Consider the following 16,517-nt stretch of genomic DNA (forward strand, 5'->3'; position numbering starts at 1 on the left):
CATCATGAAATATTTACTCCCTCAAAAACTGAGAAAATGGTTCCTGTCATCACAACTGAGAGAACTGCTTCGGCTCAAGACTGGTCTCTCAGTCAACTTGGAACTATTCAGAGAATTCTTTCACACACAGTTAAATGTAGAATCATGAAACCGAAATGGATTTTCTCTCAAAATAAAGCAAACATTTTTTTCACGTCGGAGCCTCTCATGTTATGAGTTCACACCCTGTCCTTTGCTTTCTTTTTTTTTTAACTTGATGACTTGACTTTTTAATGCATAGGGCATCTGGAGCTGTTCGTGCTAAGTCAAAAAGTTCCAACTTCTAAGTCAGATCAAAGTCAGCTAAATTCATCCCGACTAAAGAAAAGAAGAGGCCAAGATTTACAATGGGCTTGCGACGATGGGCTCATGTGTCAGGTTGACTCTGACAGGTTGGCTCTGAATGTCATTCGGAAGACAGACTCCCTATTTAATCTGCTGATGAGGTTTCCCCGCGAAGTGAGCGAGGTGGGAAGTGTGTTTGCTGCAAGCATGTAACAATATTCTCCGTGACACCATCATTAGGATGTTTAAATAAAAACCATTTGGCTTCAAAACGCCACTTCACAATGATCGTAACTCTGAGACAAAGTACTGACACGGCTGCTGTTAAAAATAGCACCTGCTCAATCAGCCACATCACTGTGGAGATTCCCCCACTCCAGACAGACCGACAAAGAGCAAAAGAAAAAAAAGAAAAAACAAAAACAAACAAAGCTAGAGGCTTGAACACACTTTCCCACCTCACCGGTCTCTCTCTCTCTCTCTCTCAAGACGCCTGCCTGCCCTGTTCTAGCTGTGAGCAGGATAATATATCTGTATTTAAATACACACAAAGCCTTTACAGGCAAGGGAACTATCACAGAGGGAAAAACAAGATCATACATGGAGCAGGAGGAGAGAACTGTCAAAGAAAAAGAAAGGTATCATAGAGAGGCTCTGGAGGTTATTAATGTGAAGAAGAGACACCGAGCTCTGAAAAGGTTCAGATCAAGACCAGACCAGACCAGACCGGGCCAGGCCAGACCGGGCCATGTCAGACAAGATGAAATAACAAGCAGCCGAGGGGCCCCATTTGCACAAACAAATTTAAAAATGGCTGTCACGCAAGACTCGCCTGTTGTCCATTATCACAGATTGGTACAACTTAGAGCAAGCATATCGAGTTATAAGGATGATGTTAAATATGGCTAACTGGATAATTAAGAGGCAAAGCAGGTAAATAGGGGATCATTTGGAAAGAAGTTGGATTTGATAGTTGGCTAAAACCTCTGTGAGAAAAACACAGAAAAAAATAAAAGTTAAATAAAAACCATCAGCTCACATCAGTTCACATAAATGTAATTAAGAGATTGTTTAAAGATCCAGTTTAAGTTTCTCGCTCAGCTCTGCTTTTGGTTTGGTTTAAGAGGTCTTAGCTGACCTGGACTTGGTCGGTTTGGCCTGGTCTTGATGCACTTTAAGCAGTGATGTGTTGGATGTGCCATCCCTGCCTACATGCCCATGCTAAAGGCCTGCAGCTCGCGGTGGAAGTGCTGGGTGGGCTCGGACAAAACCAGGCTGGAGTCCAGGCAGGGATGCCAGACACGGCTCAGGCCCAGAGAAACCTCCTTGACCAGGTTGTGGACGGGGTCGCCCTCCATGCACACAGACTGATCCGGATCGAAGTCAATGCTCTCCTCAGAGACGGTAAGGACGCGAAGACTGGAACCCCGCAGCCGAGAGATGGCCACCAAGTTATGGGACCAAACAGTGTAACCTAAAAAGAGAGGGATGAGTAAGACAGGTGGGACTTATCTGACTGATACTAAGAAAAACTGTAATCCAATTTACAGTTTCACATTTAATGTTGAGTGTGAAAGATGTTGCTGGACATGATGAGTATACAGATTTATTTAGCAAACTAACTTTATTTTTGATAGCTATCACAAAGCTGGCAAAGCTCAGAACAAACTCAAAATCATCTATAAAAGGAAACAACAAGCTAAACTCACCGTGTATCACCAATACAGCCAGCTGGGTACATCTCCAAGCCAAGAGGACCAACGGGTCTTCGTTCCGATTGACACTGAGGTCGGGGAAGTCAGGGTCATCCCTCAGGAGCATGAAGTGAGTCAGCGTTTTGTTGTACTGCTGAGAGATGAGCTCCAGGGTAGCATCTGACACCAGTGTGCTGTAACTGTCGAGGTGGAGGCGCTCCAGAGGAAGGCTGGGCTTTAGGACTCTGAGGAGCTCTGAGCTGTCCACCTCCAGGGCCATCATGTACACTCGCAGGTTGGCACTCACACGGACCTGGGGAGGATCAGGGGATGTGTCGAGACTTGAACATACTTATACTCTGTTTTATTACTACATATCAAACCTTCCCATAAGGCCATCACCTACGAGGTCTGAGATCTTTTTCCAGTTTGGACAGTTGAAAAACAACAATAGCCATAGAGGGGCACAGGAATGAGTGCTAAAACCAGGAAGTGAGTTAGCATTTTAGCACCATGGGTTGCAAATTCTAAAAAGTCAATGGGGATTTTGAATGGGTTTGTGGTTAGACGCCTGAAATAAGGTCTGTGGTTAACACAAGCTGAAGAGATGTTGACGTTTTGTTAGATGAGAAAAACTACGTTAGCTTAGACCCAGACTTGTGAGTTTTAAAGTTTTTCCATGTACCGTACTTTAATCAGCGGTTGCTAACAAGTCGCTAAATGAGTCTGCAGTGGTTGTCATGGAGACATTAAAAGTCATCACGTCGGGAACTCTCTCACTGATCCTCCTTACAGCCTTTAATCATGTTTTTCAGTGCTCTTGCAAATATTAGGCTAATAAACAACTTATTAAGCAGCGGTTTTGCTAGCTTGTCAAAACGCTGATTAGATCGATGAAGCATAACGGTCGTGATGTAATTATAAACCAACCGCAGTGTAGTTTGCTAGAGCATAACGTTAGCTTTTTACTTCTGTTGCCTGCATTAACTCTTCAAACTTCATATAAATGATGTTCATTTGTGAAGATTATCCCGCTGAACTAAACAGCTACGCATCAGAAATGTGTGTTTGACACAAAGCTTATCTTCTGGAAAGATCCAATGCAAAAATCCCATAGGAGAATGCTCCTTCAAAGCTACTTCCGGGTTGCCCTACAAAAATACGTCATCACTTTTCCCGTCTATTGCCTTACCAGCGCCTTCCAATCGTCCTCTGTTGCAGTCCCTTCTAATGGTTTGAACTCCAGGGCGGCGCCGTTGAGCAGCAGAGACAGGCGATGCAGTGGAACACGACGAGGTGATGCCAGCAGACCACAAAGCTCAGATGTAAAATCAGAGAAATCCAGAGCCATAGAATTAAGATTAGACAGACGATCCAGCTCTGATGGCGAGATGAGGGGTCCTGAGGAAAATTCAGGAGGAGTGACATAGATCAAACTGATGTCACGCGAGTGTTTTTAAATTGGATAATTTAAGGAAGAAAAAAAAAAAGCACAGACAACACATACCCAGCTGGTGGTCCAGTAAACTGAGGTGCTTCAGGGTCTCCGCTGAAGGATTTGAGAGGCAGGCTAAAGAGCAAGGGGTCAGCAGACCAAGCATGAAGCTGCAGGACAACCAGCGCAGCTGCCTGCTGTTGGATAACATCTCCATGAACAACTGCTGGATTCTGTAGAGCACAGGGGGAGGGGACGATAAAGAAAGAGGGGAGGAGAGAATTAGCTGCAGCTCCTTTGCCAGCATGAAAACACTTTTCTCAAGGTTACATTTGAGTAATCACAGAGGAAGTTTAAGACAAGTATCCCTCAAGAGATAAAGCCCAGAGTAGAAAGAACAGCTTGAACATTTGTGGAGAGAGACATGACGAGAAACATTAATGTCACAGAAGATGCAAAAATAAACATCTTGGTGCTCTCATATATTAGACATGAAATACACTCATTCATGGCTCATTATATTTAAACAAACCTACTCCTGCCTCCCCTCCCCCAGTATCACTCCGTACACGCTCTGCTTAAAGACAGATATGGGGGGGTGTGAGTTGGTGCAGCATTTTCATGTCGTGCCACCCACCTATCTACCACTGGGTTGCAAAACAGACCCACACTAAAAGCTGTGAAGACGAAAATCCTCCCAGAAAAATGTTTAGATTGTTCATGTTTACAAAACTACTTTAGTGTGGTTTTCATTTAAATGTAAATTCTGAAAAAAAAGAAACTGCTTGCAAACACTTCCTCTAGACAGCTACAGGTAGTTCCACCACAGAATGTTCTCTCGTTGTGTATCTAGACACAAGACAAATTAGTTAGTAGCTTTTATTGTGTCTCTTGTGAGAAATTCAGTTTGGACACGAGAGAGTGTCACATATAGCACAACACAAACGTCTATATACATGGAACATTACACTTGCACATATATGACATCATTAATTCTAATGCACTTCCCTACATCATCGATTTACTGCACAGTCCCTCAAGGAGTCATGAATGAATGCTGCCTGTAACGTTCGTCTGTCCTGACTCTCTCGATCTCTAATGTCTTTACTAATCTTTGAACTTTAGCCTCTCATAGTAGAATCCCTTCTTCACTTCTTTTATGTGTTGATGCTGCAGAGAGGGCCTCTTTTTCTCGACCCTGTAGGTCTTTGTTGGTGAAAGAATGTTTTCTTGGTCCTCCAGATCTTGACCTCATCTCTTTCCTTTAAACTACATTTTGTGAAGAGGACGCCAACAGAAGAAATAAAAATCTGTTTGAAGCGTTAGTTGTTTTTTTCCCCCCAAGAGTTCTTTTTAGGAAAGAGATCTGACATCTTTCGAACAAACGTTCACAGGAACCCATGGTAGTTAATTGCAGACAGCACAGCTGCCACATCGGAGATTTACTTTAATAGGCATGGAATAAGTTCAGAATTAGTTTGTCAACCCTGAAATCATATTCACCTGACTCATTAAAGCTCCAACAAGTAAATCACATGGGCCTGGGCCTTAGCAATCAGTGTTTGCAAAAGCAACAAAAACAACTTTCCCAGACTGGGAAACGGAGACCTTTTCCTCTTTTAGTGTGTAAAACTGTAAACAAACAAAAGTCAATATTCATTGTTAAGGCATTTTGAGGACGGCTGCTCAATGCTTTGCACACCACTGTGCATGTAGTGAAACATTAAGTGGTAACATCAGACGTAAAGCTGAATGTCTCCCAGGACTGGTTGACTTCTAACAATAATAGAGTGACTGTGGTCGTATTATTGATTTAGATTTTAGAAGATATTTAGATATTGAATCTATCTATCTATCTTAACAAAAATAGGCTGGGAAGCATTGTTAAACAGTGCCGAAAGATTGTCGGTGTCAGTCTTAATGATCTGAGGCAGGTCTACCAGGTTAGGCGTGTCCGGAGGGCAAACGCCATTTTGGCAGACCCTCTTCACCCTCTCCACGCAGAGTTTCGGCCTCTACCATCAGGGAGAAGGTTTGCCTTCTCTAGGAAAGCAAAGTCAAACCGGTATATAAAATCATTTGTACCATTAGCCGTTAAATATTTGAACCAGCTCTAAACCTTGCAATTTGTAACTTTCCATGATGACATCTATGGGTTAATTGGGTTATTTCTTTTCTTCTCTTTGTATACGTCTTATTTTACTTATTGTTCATTTTATTTATGTGTTGGCTGTGCCAATGGCTGCTGTAAAATGAATTCCCCCCCGGGGATAATAAAGAATAATCAATCAATCATCATTTTGTGAACTAGTTGACTATTTCTGAAACCTCAGGTGCTCTTTGCATTTACAAACACATGCCAATACTTAACATGTTTCAAATAATAGTCTGGCACAGCCAAAGGGGAATCAAAAACGTATAACCACGCTGCAGTTCTTTATGACGTGCATTTTATCTTCCACGCCAGGAACAGCCCTATGGAAAGGAACTATCAGCAAATCTAAGGAGTTTTTGACAGCCAGCGGTGAAAGAAGATCGACGGTGCCGTGCTCACGCTTACTCGTTAATCTTCTTGTCCCCCTGGTGAATTTGGTGCAGGTTGGAGGTGTCCAATAGTCCCTCTTGCTGGAGAATACAGGTGTCCCCGTAGAGACTCAGCTTCTGCAGGTTTCTGGGGAAAAAGAGAGAGAGGGGGCAAGTGTGAAACGGAGAAGAGCACAAAATGTAATAGTATTTGAGGAGTGCTTTCAAAACAGCGTTTTTCTTACAGAGCTGACGGACAGGAAAGCAATACAATCACACACATGAACTGTTGTTCTTTAAGCTTCTGTACTTCAATCTCAAACCTTGGTGAGAAGAGGAGTGGACAAAAGGAAACAAAAACTGATTTGTAGTTCATAAATAAATTACATGACCTGATTTTGTCCTTAAAATTAACACTTTCAGGTTCCTGCTCTTACTCAAACATTTACACAGCAAACATCATGACTCCCCATTACTCTCCTGTTTGTGTTGTTTAAAGACGGACTTGGCTGAGAACCACATTTAGCCATAAAACAATGCTCTTAAAAGGACGGCTCCCGTGTCTTCCGTTTGCTTTGTCAATATGTGCAAAAGTCCTTCCTCATGTCATCTGTGTACCTGGAACGTTAGCGAGTCTAAGCTGAAGTTTAACCATTACCCATGTCTGACACTAATCACAACCATTTCGGGTTTGACCTCGTCTTCTAAATTCCCTGAAACTACTTGTTCTTGGCCCTTCGAAAACTGTAGTTGCCAGAAAGGGCCATGATACGTTCATGGTGGTGAAACACGCTGTGTAGACTATTGTTATGGAGCAGAGGCGACAAATAGTTTGACTTAGTTAAAGCAGCTCATTTATCCTGTGTGACTAACATGTTTTTAAATCATACCAGTGCTTGAACTGCTACACCAATAGTCTCCATTTAAAACAAGTTCACATTTAGTGTGGAGGTCAAAGGTCTCACAGCCCGCTTGCTGTACTGTAAATCAGCTGAGAGTTAAGCCTCGACAGTGAAACCATCAGCGTCTCATGTGCAGCTACAGTACACATGAGTGTGTGACACTGCTCGTAAAGAAACAATGATTTGTCATTGTTTTGAATATCAACCAGAAACAAGCGTATCGGATCAATGTTTGGTGATTAAAAACCTAACGTTCGGTATCCTGATGGAGCATCAGCTCAAGGTAGATCCAAAATTATTCGATCAAGACATGAATAAAGTTGAGATCAAATGTTCTACCTTGCAGAGTGACACAACATTAAGCACTTAAAAACTCATTAAAAACTGAAGCTTCTACAGTATGTTATCAATTATGAAAGCATTTAATGTTGAAGTTGGAGCATCATTGGACGGCTGTCTGTAAAGAGTCGGTTTGAAACTGCACACCGACATGAAGTGTGAAACAGAAAAAAGGTTTTAGCCCCCTCAGCACAACAAGACATGAGCAGCACAGCATTGGATGGCTGCTCTATCAATACCACAAAAGCCCTGTTGAGAATAATAGAGAATGTAGGAGAAGGTATAACACAGAGAACTTCTGCTGAACCATCAGGATGTAGAAACCAACGTTTCAAGTTTTACAGGACAGTAAAACACCAGAGTAGATATTATTACCAAGGGACTGAATGTGATCCTTCACCCCTTACAGTAAACCAGAGCTACATGTGTGTTTGTCAGTGCTGGTATAAGCATGTCAGAGCCAACAAAGCCTTCCCTGTGCTGCATTGTACCTGCTGGTCTGAAAACACCAGAATAAAACGGAAAATAGAAACAAAAGAAACGCAGATCGGCGTTCAGCATTTTTAGAAATGCTTTGTGAAATCATGTTTAGATTTTACAAATCATATTTGAGTAACTAAAGAGTGTAAAACCTCTGTGGGATCGTGAGGATAACGTGCAGTAATATAACAGTCTCCCTTGCAAAGACATGACCTGATTACGTAACTGCTAATGTCGGTTTGTTTATAGCTAACTAAGCTAACGCGAGCTGCTAGCTTACTGCGACGCAAACAATGATGTGAAATCGCAACGAATGTTTAACAGTGGTATCCATGACAATGATGAACAAAAAACAAAAACGCACCGCATGATCTTCTGGAGCGATAAGTATTAGAGGGTACCTGTTGTTGCGGATGCTGCTGAACACACACAGCACCTGGTCCAAGTAGGTGGCCATGGCGTCTCTCCATCGTTCGGAGAGCTGCGGGTCGTTATCGGGACCGGGAGCCTGGTCCATCCTGGTGGACGACGAGTCGTTGCTGAGAGGAGAGAGGTAGCCTTCGACCGGGGCAAGTTCGAGCTGCAGTTCCCGCACGAAGGAGCCGAACTTCCGCATGAGGAATTCCAGTTTCGGGGTGTCCTCGGAGCAGGACCCGCCGCCGCCACCACCGTTCAAACTTCCACCACCTACCCGCAGCTTAAGCTCGGTCCACAGCGCCGGGTAGAAGAGACACTCCCTCCAGCGCGAACACACAGCCGAGGCCCGGAGCTTGTCTCGGTCGGAGAGGAAGGAGAATATGTGAACGATAAGCTCGCTAGGTAAAGCCATGGCTCCGACACCCCCGCACAGAGCCATGGCGAGCTAAGAGAGCTGTTGTTCGAAAAACCAATCACGTATATAAAACAAATGTTAAGACCGTTTCTAAAACCTGGTGCTGCAGCAGCGTCCACCCCTCTCGGTGAAAACAAACCGTTTTCAGCTCTCCCTTCAATACTATTGGACCGAACCACTCCTTCTCAATGCTCGGGGTACAAAACAATCCCTTTAAATAATAAAGAAACATTCGTTCGCGGGAGACTTGCCCTTATCTACCTGTTACAATAAATGTTTGTATTTACTCAACCATGTTAGGGCTTTACTGTTATTTTCAATCGATGTTTTTCGGGGTTTTTGTGAATGTATCGCTTCGTTGTCAAATGAATGGTTCAGCCCCGAGGTGTTGTTATTTTCGCCATACCGCCGTTGTCCAGTAGATGGTGCTGTTTCTCTTGCTGCGTAAAGCTCAAGACAACACGTGATCATTATTTTGGATTTAAGCAGACGTAACACCATAGACATAATGCGCAACACCCCCTTAGTTCACGCCCCCTCAAAAAAAGAGGTTGAGCTAAAGGAATTATCTTAATTAACTGTATCTTGAAATCAAACAACTATTACTATTTTTATATATATTGTATTAATTCCTGAGGAGACGTCCTGGTTTTACTCTCTATTATTTTAAAGACATGCTTCTCACACACGTGTGCCCGAATCACACGCATGCACAAACAGGACCTGTGGACATTCATTAGTGGAGAGATGTCAGAGTTGGGCTGCTGATCTCAGCAGGAAGCGCACCAGAGTAGTTCAGGGCTCGGTGCCTTGTTGAAGGGAAACTCAGCAGTAGGCCGAATCAGAAAGTGGTCTGCGCCTCTCCAGCTTCCAGAACAGCTTCCATATGGTCCGCATTGGGACTTTAAGCGACAACAGGATGGATGGATGGATGGATAGATGAGATGAGATGGAATTCATGTTAAAACCATTCAGTTATTGTCCATCTTTTGTTGTGAACCACACTGACATTGTATTTTGATCAGTTTAGTCTGTTATTAAACCTAAAGAAACGAGAAAATCTGTCATAATTTGATTTAAATGGACTAGTAATGGTCATGTTGGTGACACCCAGTTAGAGTTCTCATTATCAATGTAAATTAAAGTGGATTTTATGCAGCAGGTAGCGTAAAAATCTAAAAGTTACTGGTCAGTAGTTTCTAATATAGCCCAATAAATGTTCATGAACAACACTGTCCAATAAAAATAATTATTAAACAGCTTTGATGTAATAAGCACAATTTTGACCAAAGTAAAATCTCATGTATTGACTCTTTACTTCTCACTGTTAAAACCGCTGTATTGAATTCAGACAGGACATTTAGCTGTGACCTTCACTCCTAAAGCTGCTGTTTCATTTGTCACTATATGTGTGAACGTAGCGTTAGATATCACAAACTAATCCAAGATGTTACTTTTATTAACGTCATACTTTTCTTTCACCAGATTATATTGATCCCAACATAATCTCATCTGTTGTAGAGATTGTACCTGAAGCATTGTGGTTGGAATTCAGTCTATGCCAAATGCAGGTCACCTTTCTTAATTTGATATTTGACTTATAAAACACAGGAATGAGGCAGTTTGGTTATGACTTTGGGATTTACAGAAAGAGCAGGGTAGTCATTCAGTTCCACTTATCTCCACAAGATAGCAGCACAATGACTCAGCACGGCATCCACACCAGCGAGCTGAATCCTTAAAAATGTGTTTTTGGATCCTTTCCTCTCCTTTTCTCCCACATTTTGTGACTTGCTGAAAGGAAATTATTCAGAGAAGATGAGGCGTAGAGAGGAAAAGAGAAGACAAGTCTGTGTTTAGGTCAAAGCACTTCCAGCGTATTCTGGTGAAAAAAGAAGAACATGTTTTTAGCCTTTCATCTTTCGTGATTGACCACAATAATCTCATGATAAATGTTACAGTACATCTGATGAGTCAGAGCTAGTAATCCTTTTATCCTTGTTGGATTAGTTAAAGTTACTGCTGATTAATTTACGTGATATCAAATGTATTCTCTTTAAAGTGAGGATGAAAAGGCTTGCAATGCCTTTGAAGGACTTACTATGGAAGGAGTTCAAAAATAACCATGGGAAGCTTGGGTCTAAATCATTTATGAAATAAAAAAAAGTGTAAATAATATTTTGAAGAGGGACATCACAGATATGATAGAAGACACAAATTATGTGACCAAGAGCTAAACATAACATGTCATTCATGTCATTCCTACAGTTCAGCGATAAACACTAAAGCTCCTTTTTGGGTGGTTATGAAAGAGCTTAAAATTGATACTGATATCTCTTTATAACCTAAAAAAAATCAAGTTCATTATTAAGGGTATAAATTGCTTCTTTTTTAATGCTTGGCTATATATTAAAAGAAGCCGGATAAAAACGTTTAAAGACCTTTTATTCCTGGCCTTTATTTATTTATTTTGTTTGCCTTTATTTTGATAGGGCAGTAAGGAGAGACAGGAAATATTAGGGAGAAGAGAATGGAGGATGATATGCTGTAAATGTGGGGGGTTGGACCTGAAACCCAGGAAAACTTCTGCAAGGGGTCGTCCACTCTGACTGCTGAGCTAAACGAGTTCCATGTCAGAAATACAAAAAGTTAAAATATAGTATATTATTTACACATAAAATGAAATTCAAGTCTCAGGTTAGTAAAATTAGCCCTCAAAGGACATCTTGAGCTCTACAGTTTCATTTAAGAAAAAAGGTCACATACAACATGAATATACTCTTAATCATAACACTGAAGAACCATCTAAGAAACAAACCAATAAGACTTAAAAACTTGTTTAAAATCCACTCTCATCCCTTTAAAAACAACAAAAACAGCAACAGGGCATAGATTATCCCAGACAGGGAGGTTATGAATGCTTTGTTGAGGATTGGAGAATCTGTTAGTTGAGAGATAATTTTTAGATGGAAGAAGATTTAATGTGGGAGTGGAATGAGAAGGTTGAGTCCAGGATGGTACCCCAGTTGCAGATCCCAGAGGATGGGCATATGGTGCGGCCCTCAACTTTCAGTTAGATATTTCCAACCTTCCCGGGCCAGCGCCTTGGGGGCCACAACCATGAGCTCAGTTTTATTGTAATTGAGTTTGAGGAAATTGGTTGACATCCAGGTTAAGATGTTTTGCAGGCATTCGACCAGGGAGTGAGGGGGGTGGGGAGAGATTGTTTGGTGCTGAAGTAGAGCTGTGTGTCATTGACGTAGGAGTGGAAATTAAACCGTGTTGGTGGATGATCTGAGCATGTAAATGATGATGGGTGTTACAAGCTACAACTCAAAGGTAAACTGCCTCAATAAGTTTTAGGTCATCAGTTGAGTGCTCAATTTAATACTGCTCCAGGGTTTTGAGTTTAAAAATCTGAATTAAATATATCATTAGTATTCCCATTGTTTTACCCTGATATGACAAAGTATAAATGATATAGAGCCTTCTTATCGCTATAATATGAAAATATAATATCTGAACTTCCTGGGGACAGAGATGAAAAGGCTCATGGATAATGCAGCATATGAATACATTCAACGCCAAAAGGTTTTAGATATTATTACCTTGTTTAAAAGTTAGAGAGAAAAAGTAGGAAGTTAACTTTGTCACGTGCTATAAGCTCAGTCTCTGCACGGCACACAATGCAGGGAGGACAGATCCGATTACAGAGAATTCTAATAGCTGACATATCATCTTAATGATGTGTTTGTTTCTCTTTCTTGCATATGGGGACCTGTCTGTTTTTTTTTTAATTAAAAGCAGAAACAGTCTTGAGTTACACACCCCTCCCTCATATCTCCCAGTGCATTTAAACGTCTTAAGTCCAGTGTAACCTCCAGTATGAATCTACACTTCATCAGTGAGAAAATACAAATACACTGCCATCACATGTGTGACCTTTTAAAGTTTCTTTTGAAATATACAGCTATTTTATTTATTTATATTTATTTATTTTCTCAGTATTTTTTTGACAGCTGATCTGTGGGGAGTTGGCAATGAACTCAATAAGCAGAAAAAAAGTGACGATTGACTACCTCTATTAATTTTACATTCTGCTCATGGGTGATGCTATTTATGAAGCCCCAAGGGGGTAGCTATTAAATGTAGTAATAATAGAAGTAATCATGTGATTGCAATCTGCATACATTAAGTACAAAAACCCCCATCACTCCTTTATGCTGCATTTTAAAATTTTTTTTTTTTTTTTTTTATCTCTTTCACTACAATAGCACACCATTGTCAAATTTTTATATTTTATTAAATCACTTCACCTGCCTCATTATAAAAACAATAACGTTAAAATATTTCATGCCCGTTTCAAACCTTAGTCAGGACTGCTACTGTAAATAAAAACACCAATAAATAAACCTGACCCTTTAATGTGGTTTAACAGAGTTTTTAAAACTCTGTTAGTTAGCACGCACCCTTCACCATTTACACATACATTTTAGCATGCAGAAGTTCACACCAGTATTAAATTCAATGCAATATGAGTGCAGTGATTGTGTTTGTATATCTCTTACAACATGAAGAATGGAAACAGCGACACTTTTCATCCCACATAGTCATCATGATGACTCTGTAGATGAAGCGGCAATCTTTTGTTCAAATAAATCAAACTGGAAAAGCAGACTGGAAGATATTTTTGTGGTTAACTATGGTGGTCATGTGTTGGCAATAATGCTCGATCCAGTTGCAATCCATCATTAAGAAGTAGAAGTAGAAGAAGTAAGTGTAGTAAATTTGTCATTCCTTCAGCTACATGGTGGTGCAATGGTTAGTGTTGTTAACTCACAGTTAAAGGGCTGTGGAGTTTGCATGTTCCCCCACGTCATGCATGGGTTCCCTTTGGGTACTCCGGCTTCCTCACATGGTCCAATCACATGCTTGTTAGGTTAATTGGTCACTAAATTGCCAGTAGGTGTGAATGTGAGTGTGCCTGGTTGTCTGTCTCTTCATCAGCCCTGTGATTGACTGCCGACCAGTCCAGGAAGTACCCAATCTCCCCCAGTGACAGCTGGGATCCGCTTCAGTTGCCTGGGACCCCAAATGGGAAAAGCCGTATCAATAATGGATGGATAGTTACAGCCATGCCACCCTGAACACGCCTTGTCTTGGATGCTCAGCAGAGTCAGACTCAGGCATGGTTACTAGTTGGATAAGAAGTCTCTTTGGGAAGGTTGGGGATTCGATCCCCAGTCACATAGAACTGTCTCTGGAGAAGCTAAATTGCTCCCTCTAGCCAGTGGCATGTGAAAGTTTCCAACTCCGCAGTGGTAGGTGGTAACATGCCCTCTTTCAGCTCGTTATTGGACCCACTTGCCGTTGACCTATTTTATCACTTTACTTACAAAAAAATCTTAAAAAACAAGTTAGCAAGCTGAAGGCTGGTTGTGTGTGGAACGTTCAAACAATTGCTCTTGGTACTGTTTGATTCATTGGCTGAAGCTAAGAGATGGACACCATTTGGGAGTAATTTAGGTGTCATTGTCTTACCCAAGGACACTTTGACATATAGCTGCTGGAGCTGGGGATTGAACCTAACCTTGAGCTTGAGATAAGACCAGAGGTGCGGCTTGTCAACATGCAACTGCTATGGGCCCCAGGCCAGTAGGGCCCCCCTGCAGGATTTCAACTTGCCCTACCAAGCATCGCTTGCATTACTGCTGTGAAAATGAAAGTCAATGAAAGTTCATGGAAAGAGTGTAGTGTATTATACATGCAACACTATGTGATATAAACATTTGTGTGAACTGCAAGTGTACTGCTGAAATGTGAACTTATGTTAAAGTAATTAGTGGTCTCAAGGAAAGCTTGGTTTAACATCAACAAGCATGTAGTGGTTTATTAGGGGTCGTTTCCTTAAGACTGATTAGGATAGCATTTGGGTCTAAAACATGAGTGAACAGGTGTTGATCCCGAGAAAGAGATAATAAAGTCAACCCGGCATGGAGTTGTAAATCTTAAGGCCATAAGTTCAGAATAAGTTTAAGGAGATTCACAGTTGTTGTCCTAAGTCCAAATAAGGACTTGGATGGTATTCTGTTTTCTTTGACCAATGCTGTATAAGTACGAGTGTCTTTCTTTGTTCGAGAGGGCTCACATTTGGCTGGTGACTCTCCCAGGTGCCATGGCAAACCTGGACTGATGCTGTTTCTTGACTTTGTAAATAAATGTCTTACATTACAAGCAAGTCAGTGTCAGCGGATTTTTCTTCATCATCTACACATCATCGTCAAAGGAGGAGAACTTAAGAAACTACAAGAGGAATAAGATTACTTACGAACGCTGGTTGGATGGGCACCCTATCCATTTTTGTCTAAAGGGCAGACTCAGAATCACTACTGGATGAGCCCAACTGAACCACAGTAATGTTTCATATCTCAGCTAAATTCAATTCAATTGAACTTTATTTGTAAGGGACCATGTGCAATTCAAACATCAATGTAACCACTAGATACATTGCACCAGAGTTAGCCTTAGGCTAATTTACCTCTGCAGTCCCATGTCCCCTGGCAGGTAAGAAACAAAACAACATATAAAAACATACATCACACAGCAAGTAACAAATAGCAATATACATGAAATGTCCCTTGCAGACACGCACACACACCTTGTCAGCCCCATGAGGAGATTAAAGAAAAATGAACACACAAGGTATTAACCCAACTCTACGGAGTCCAATTATTAATGCATGTCCACAGATCCTGCTTGTGCATGTGTGTGATTCAGTGTGATTCTGTGTGTGTGTGTGAAGGATGTCTCTAAAATAAGAGTGTGAACAACAATTTCCACCTCGGAGATGAATAAATTATAGAAAATGAAATGTAAAAAATTAATACTTAATTGTTTTCAAACAGTTAAACACCAAGTGTTAACAGTTTTAGCTTGCTCACGTTGGCCACAGTGACGTATACAGACTAATTGTGTGTATATTTGATCTTCACATGGTTGTTTCTTTCCCAGAGGAGTGCTATAATAGAATAAGTGTGAATCAACCATTAAAGGGAGGGTTGGTAATTTTCGAAAACTAGCATGATTTTGAAAGTAGCATTCCCTCCGTGCTCTGTCTTCGCCCACCCCTCTGTGCTCTCTCAAAAGCCACGCCCCACATGTACTACCATTGGTCCAGAAGCAGATTTCAGCTCATGCTTTGAGTGTGGGCTTGTGCATGCATGGAGCAGGGAGACAGGGAGGCATGATTGGTTCATAAAACTCGTAGTGCAGACATTGGTCGAAGTTTTTATGAGTTTACAACTGCTACGGATGACAGATTTTTCTGTTTGTTTTTCAGAAAACATTAGGTATCAATGTCTGTCAGGACCGAAAGACAATTTCATCTAAAATCCTAAAAACTGTATCTGGAGAAAATGACCAACCCTGCCTTTAATTCTGTAGGGACTGGCTCTTCATTTTACAACCGAGCAAATCCATCATGCTGTAAATGTTGTCCTAATGTGTTCTGTTCAGGTAGTAACTGTTACATTCATATTTAATCGGGCTGCAGAGTTTGCAGTGCTTATCGGATCATCTGTGTAGCAGAAGCTCTGGCTCCCTCCTGAAGGGCCCTTGAACGAGATACTTAATCCCACTTGCTTGCTGATCCTGCACCCTAACCAGAGGGCAAAACACACTCTCCCTCTTCAGAAATTAAAGTACATCACATCAAATAAGGCGCAATGTTGTTGAATACTAATGTGCTGCAAGGACGTGCCAAAACTATAAATCTTCACCCCCCATTTGTGAGATAATCTGTTTTATTTCCACCTGCAGAGCCTGATTGCAGCTGCTCCAGCATTCATGTTGATACCTTAATGATGCTTCGCACATTACTCTGTGGTAAAGATAAGTGCTTCCCCCCGGTGATGAATTCCTGTCTGTTAAAACAAGAACAAAGGATTGTCGATTGCAGCCAAGTGTAAGTGGTGAAAATTGAGAGACTG

At 41.3% G+C, this 16,517-nt stretch overlaps 1 protein-coding gene across 1 annotated transcript; it reads right to left on the reverse strand.

Moving 5' to 3' along the window:
- Positions 1-1,364: 1,364 nt before the first annotated feature.
- On the reverse strand, positions 1,365-9,385 carry fbxo33 (F-box protein 33). The gene is made up of 6 exons (XM_079370352.1): positions 8,099-9,385; positions 6,014-6,124; positions 3,526-3,686; positions 3,211-3,419; positions 2,034-2,331; positions 1,365-1,798 (listed from the first exon to the last, which is right to left on the reverse strand). The coding sequence occupies exons 1-6, from the start codon at positions 8,551-8,553 to the stop codon at positions 1,533-1,535; spliced, it is 1,500 nt and encodes a 499-aa protein (XP_079226478.1). The 5' UTR covers positions 8,554-9,385; the 3' UTR covers positions 1,365-1,532.
- Between the last annotated feature and the right edge of the window lie 7,132 nt (positions 9,386-16,517).

This window comes from Symphodus melops (genome assembly GCF_947650265.1).
Source record: "Symphodus melops genome assembly, chromosome: 19".
Taxonomy (NCBI): domain Eukaryota; kingdom Metazoa; phylum Chordata; class Actinopteri; order Labriformes; family Labridae; genus Symphodus; species Symphodus melops.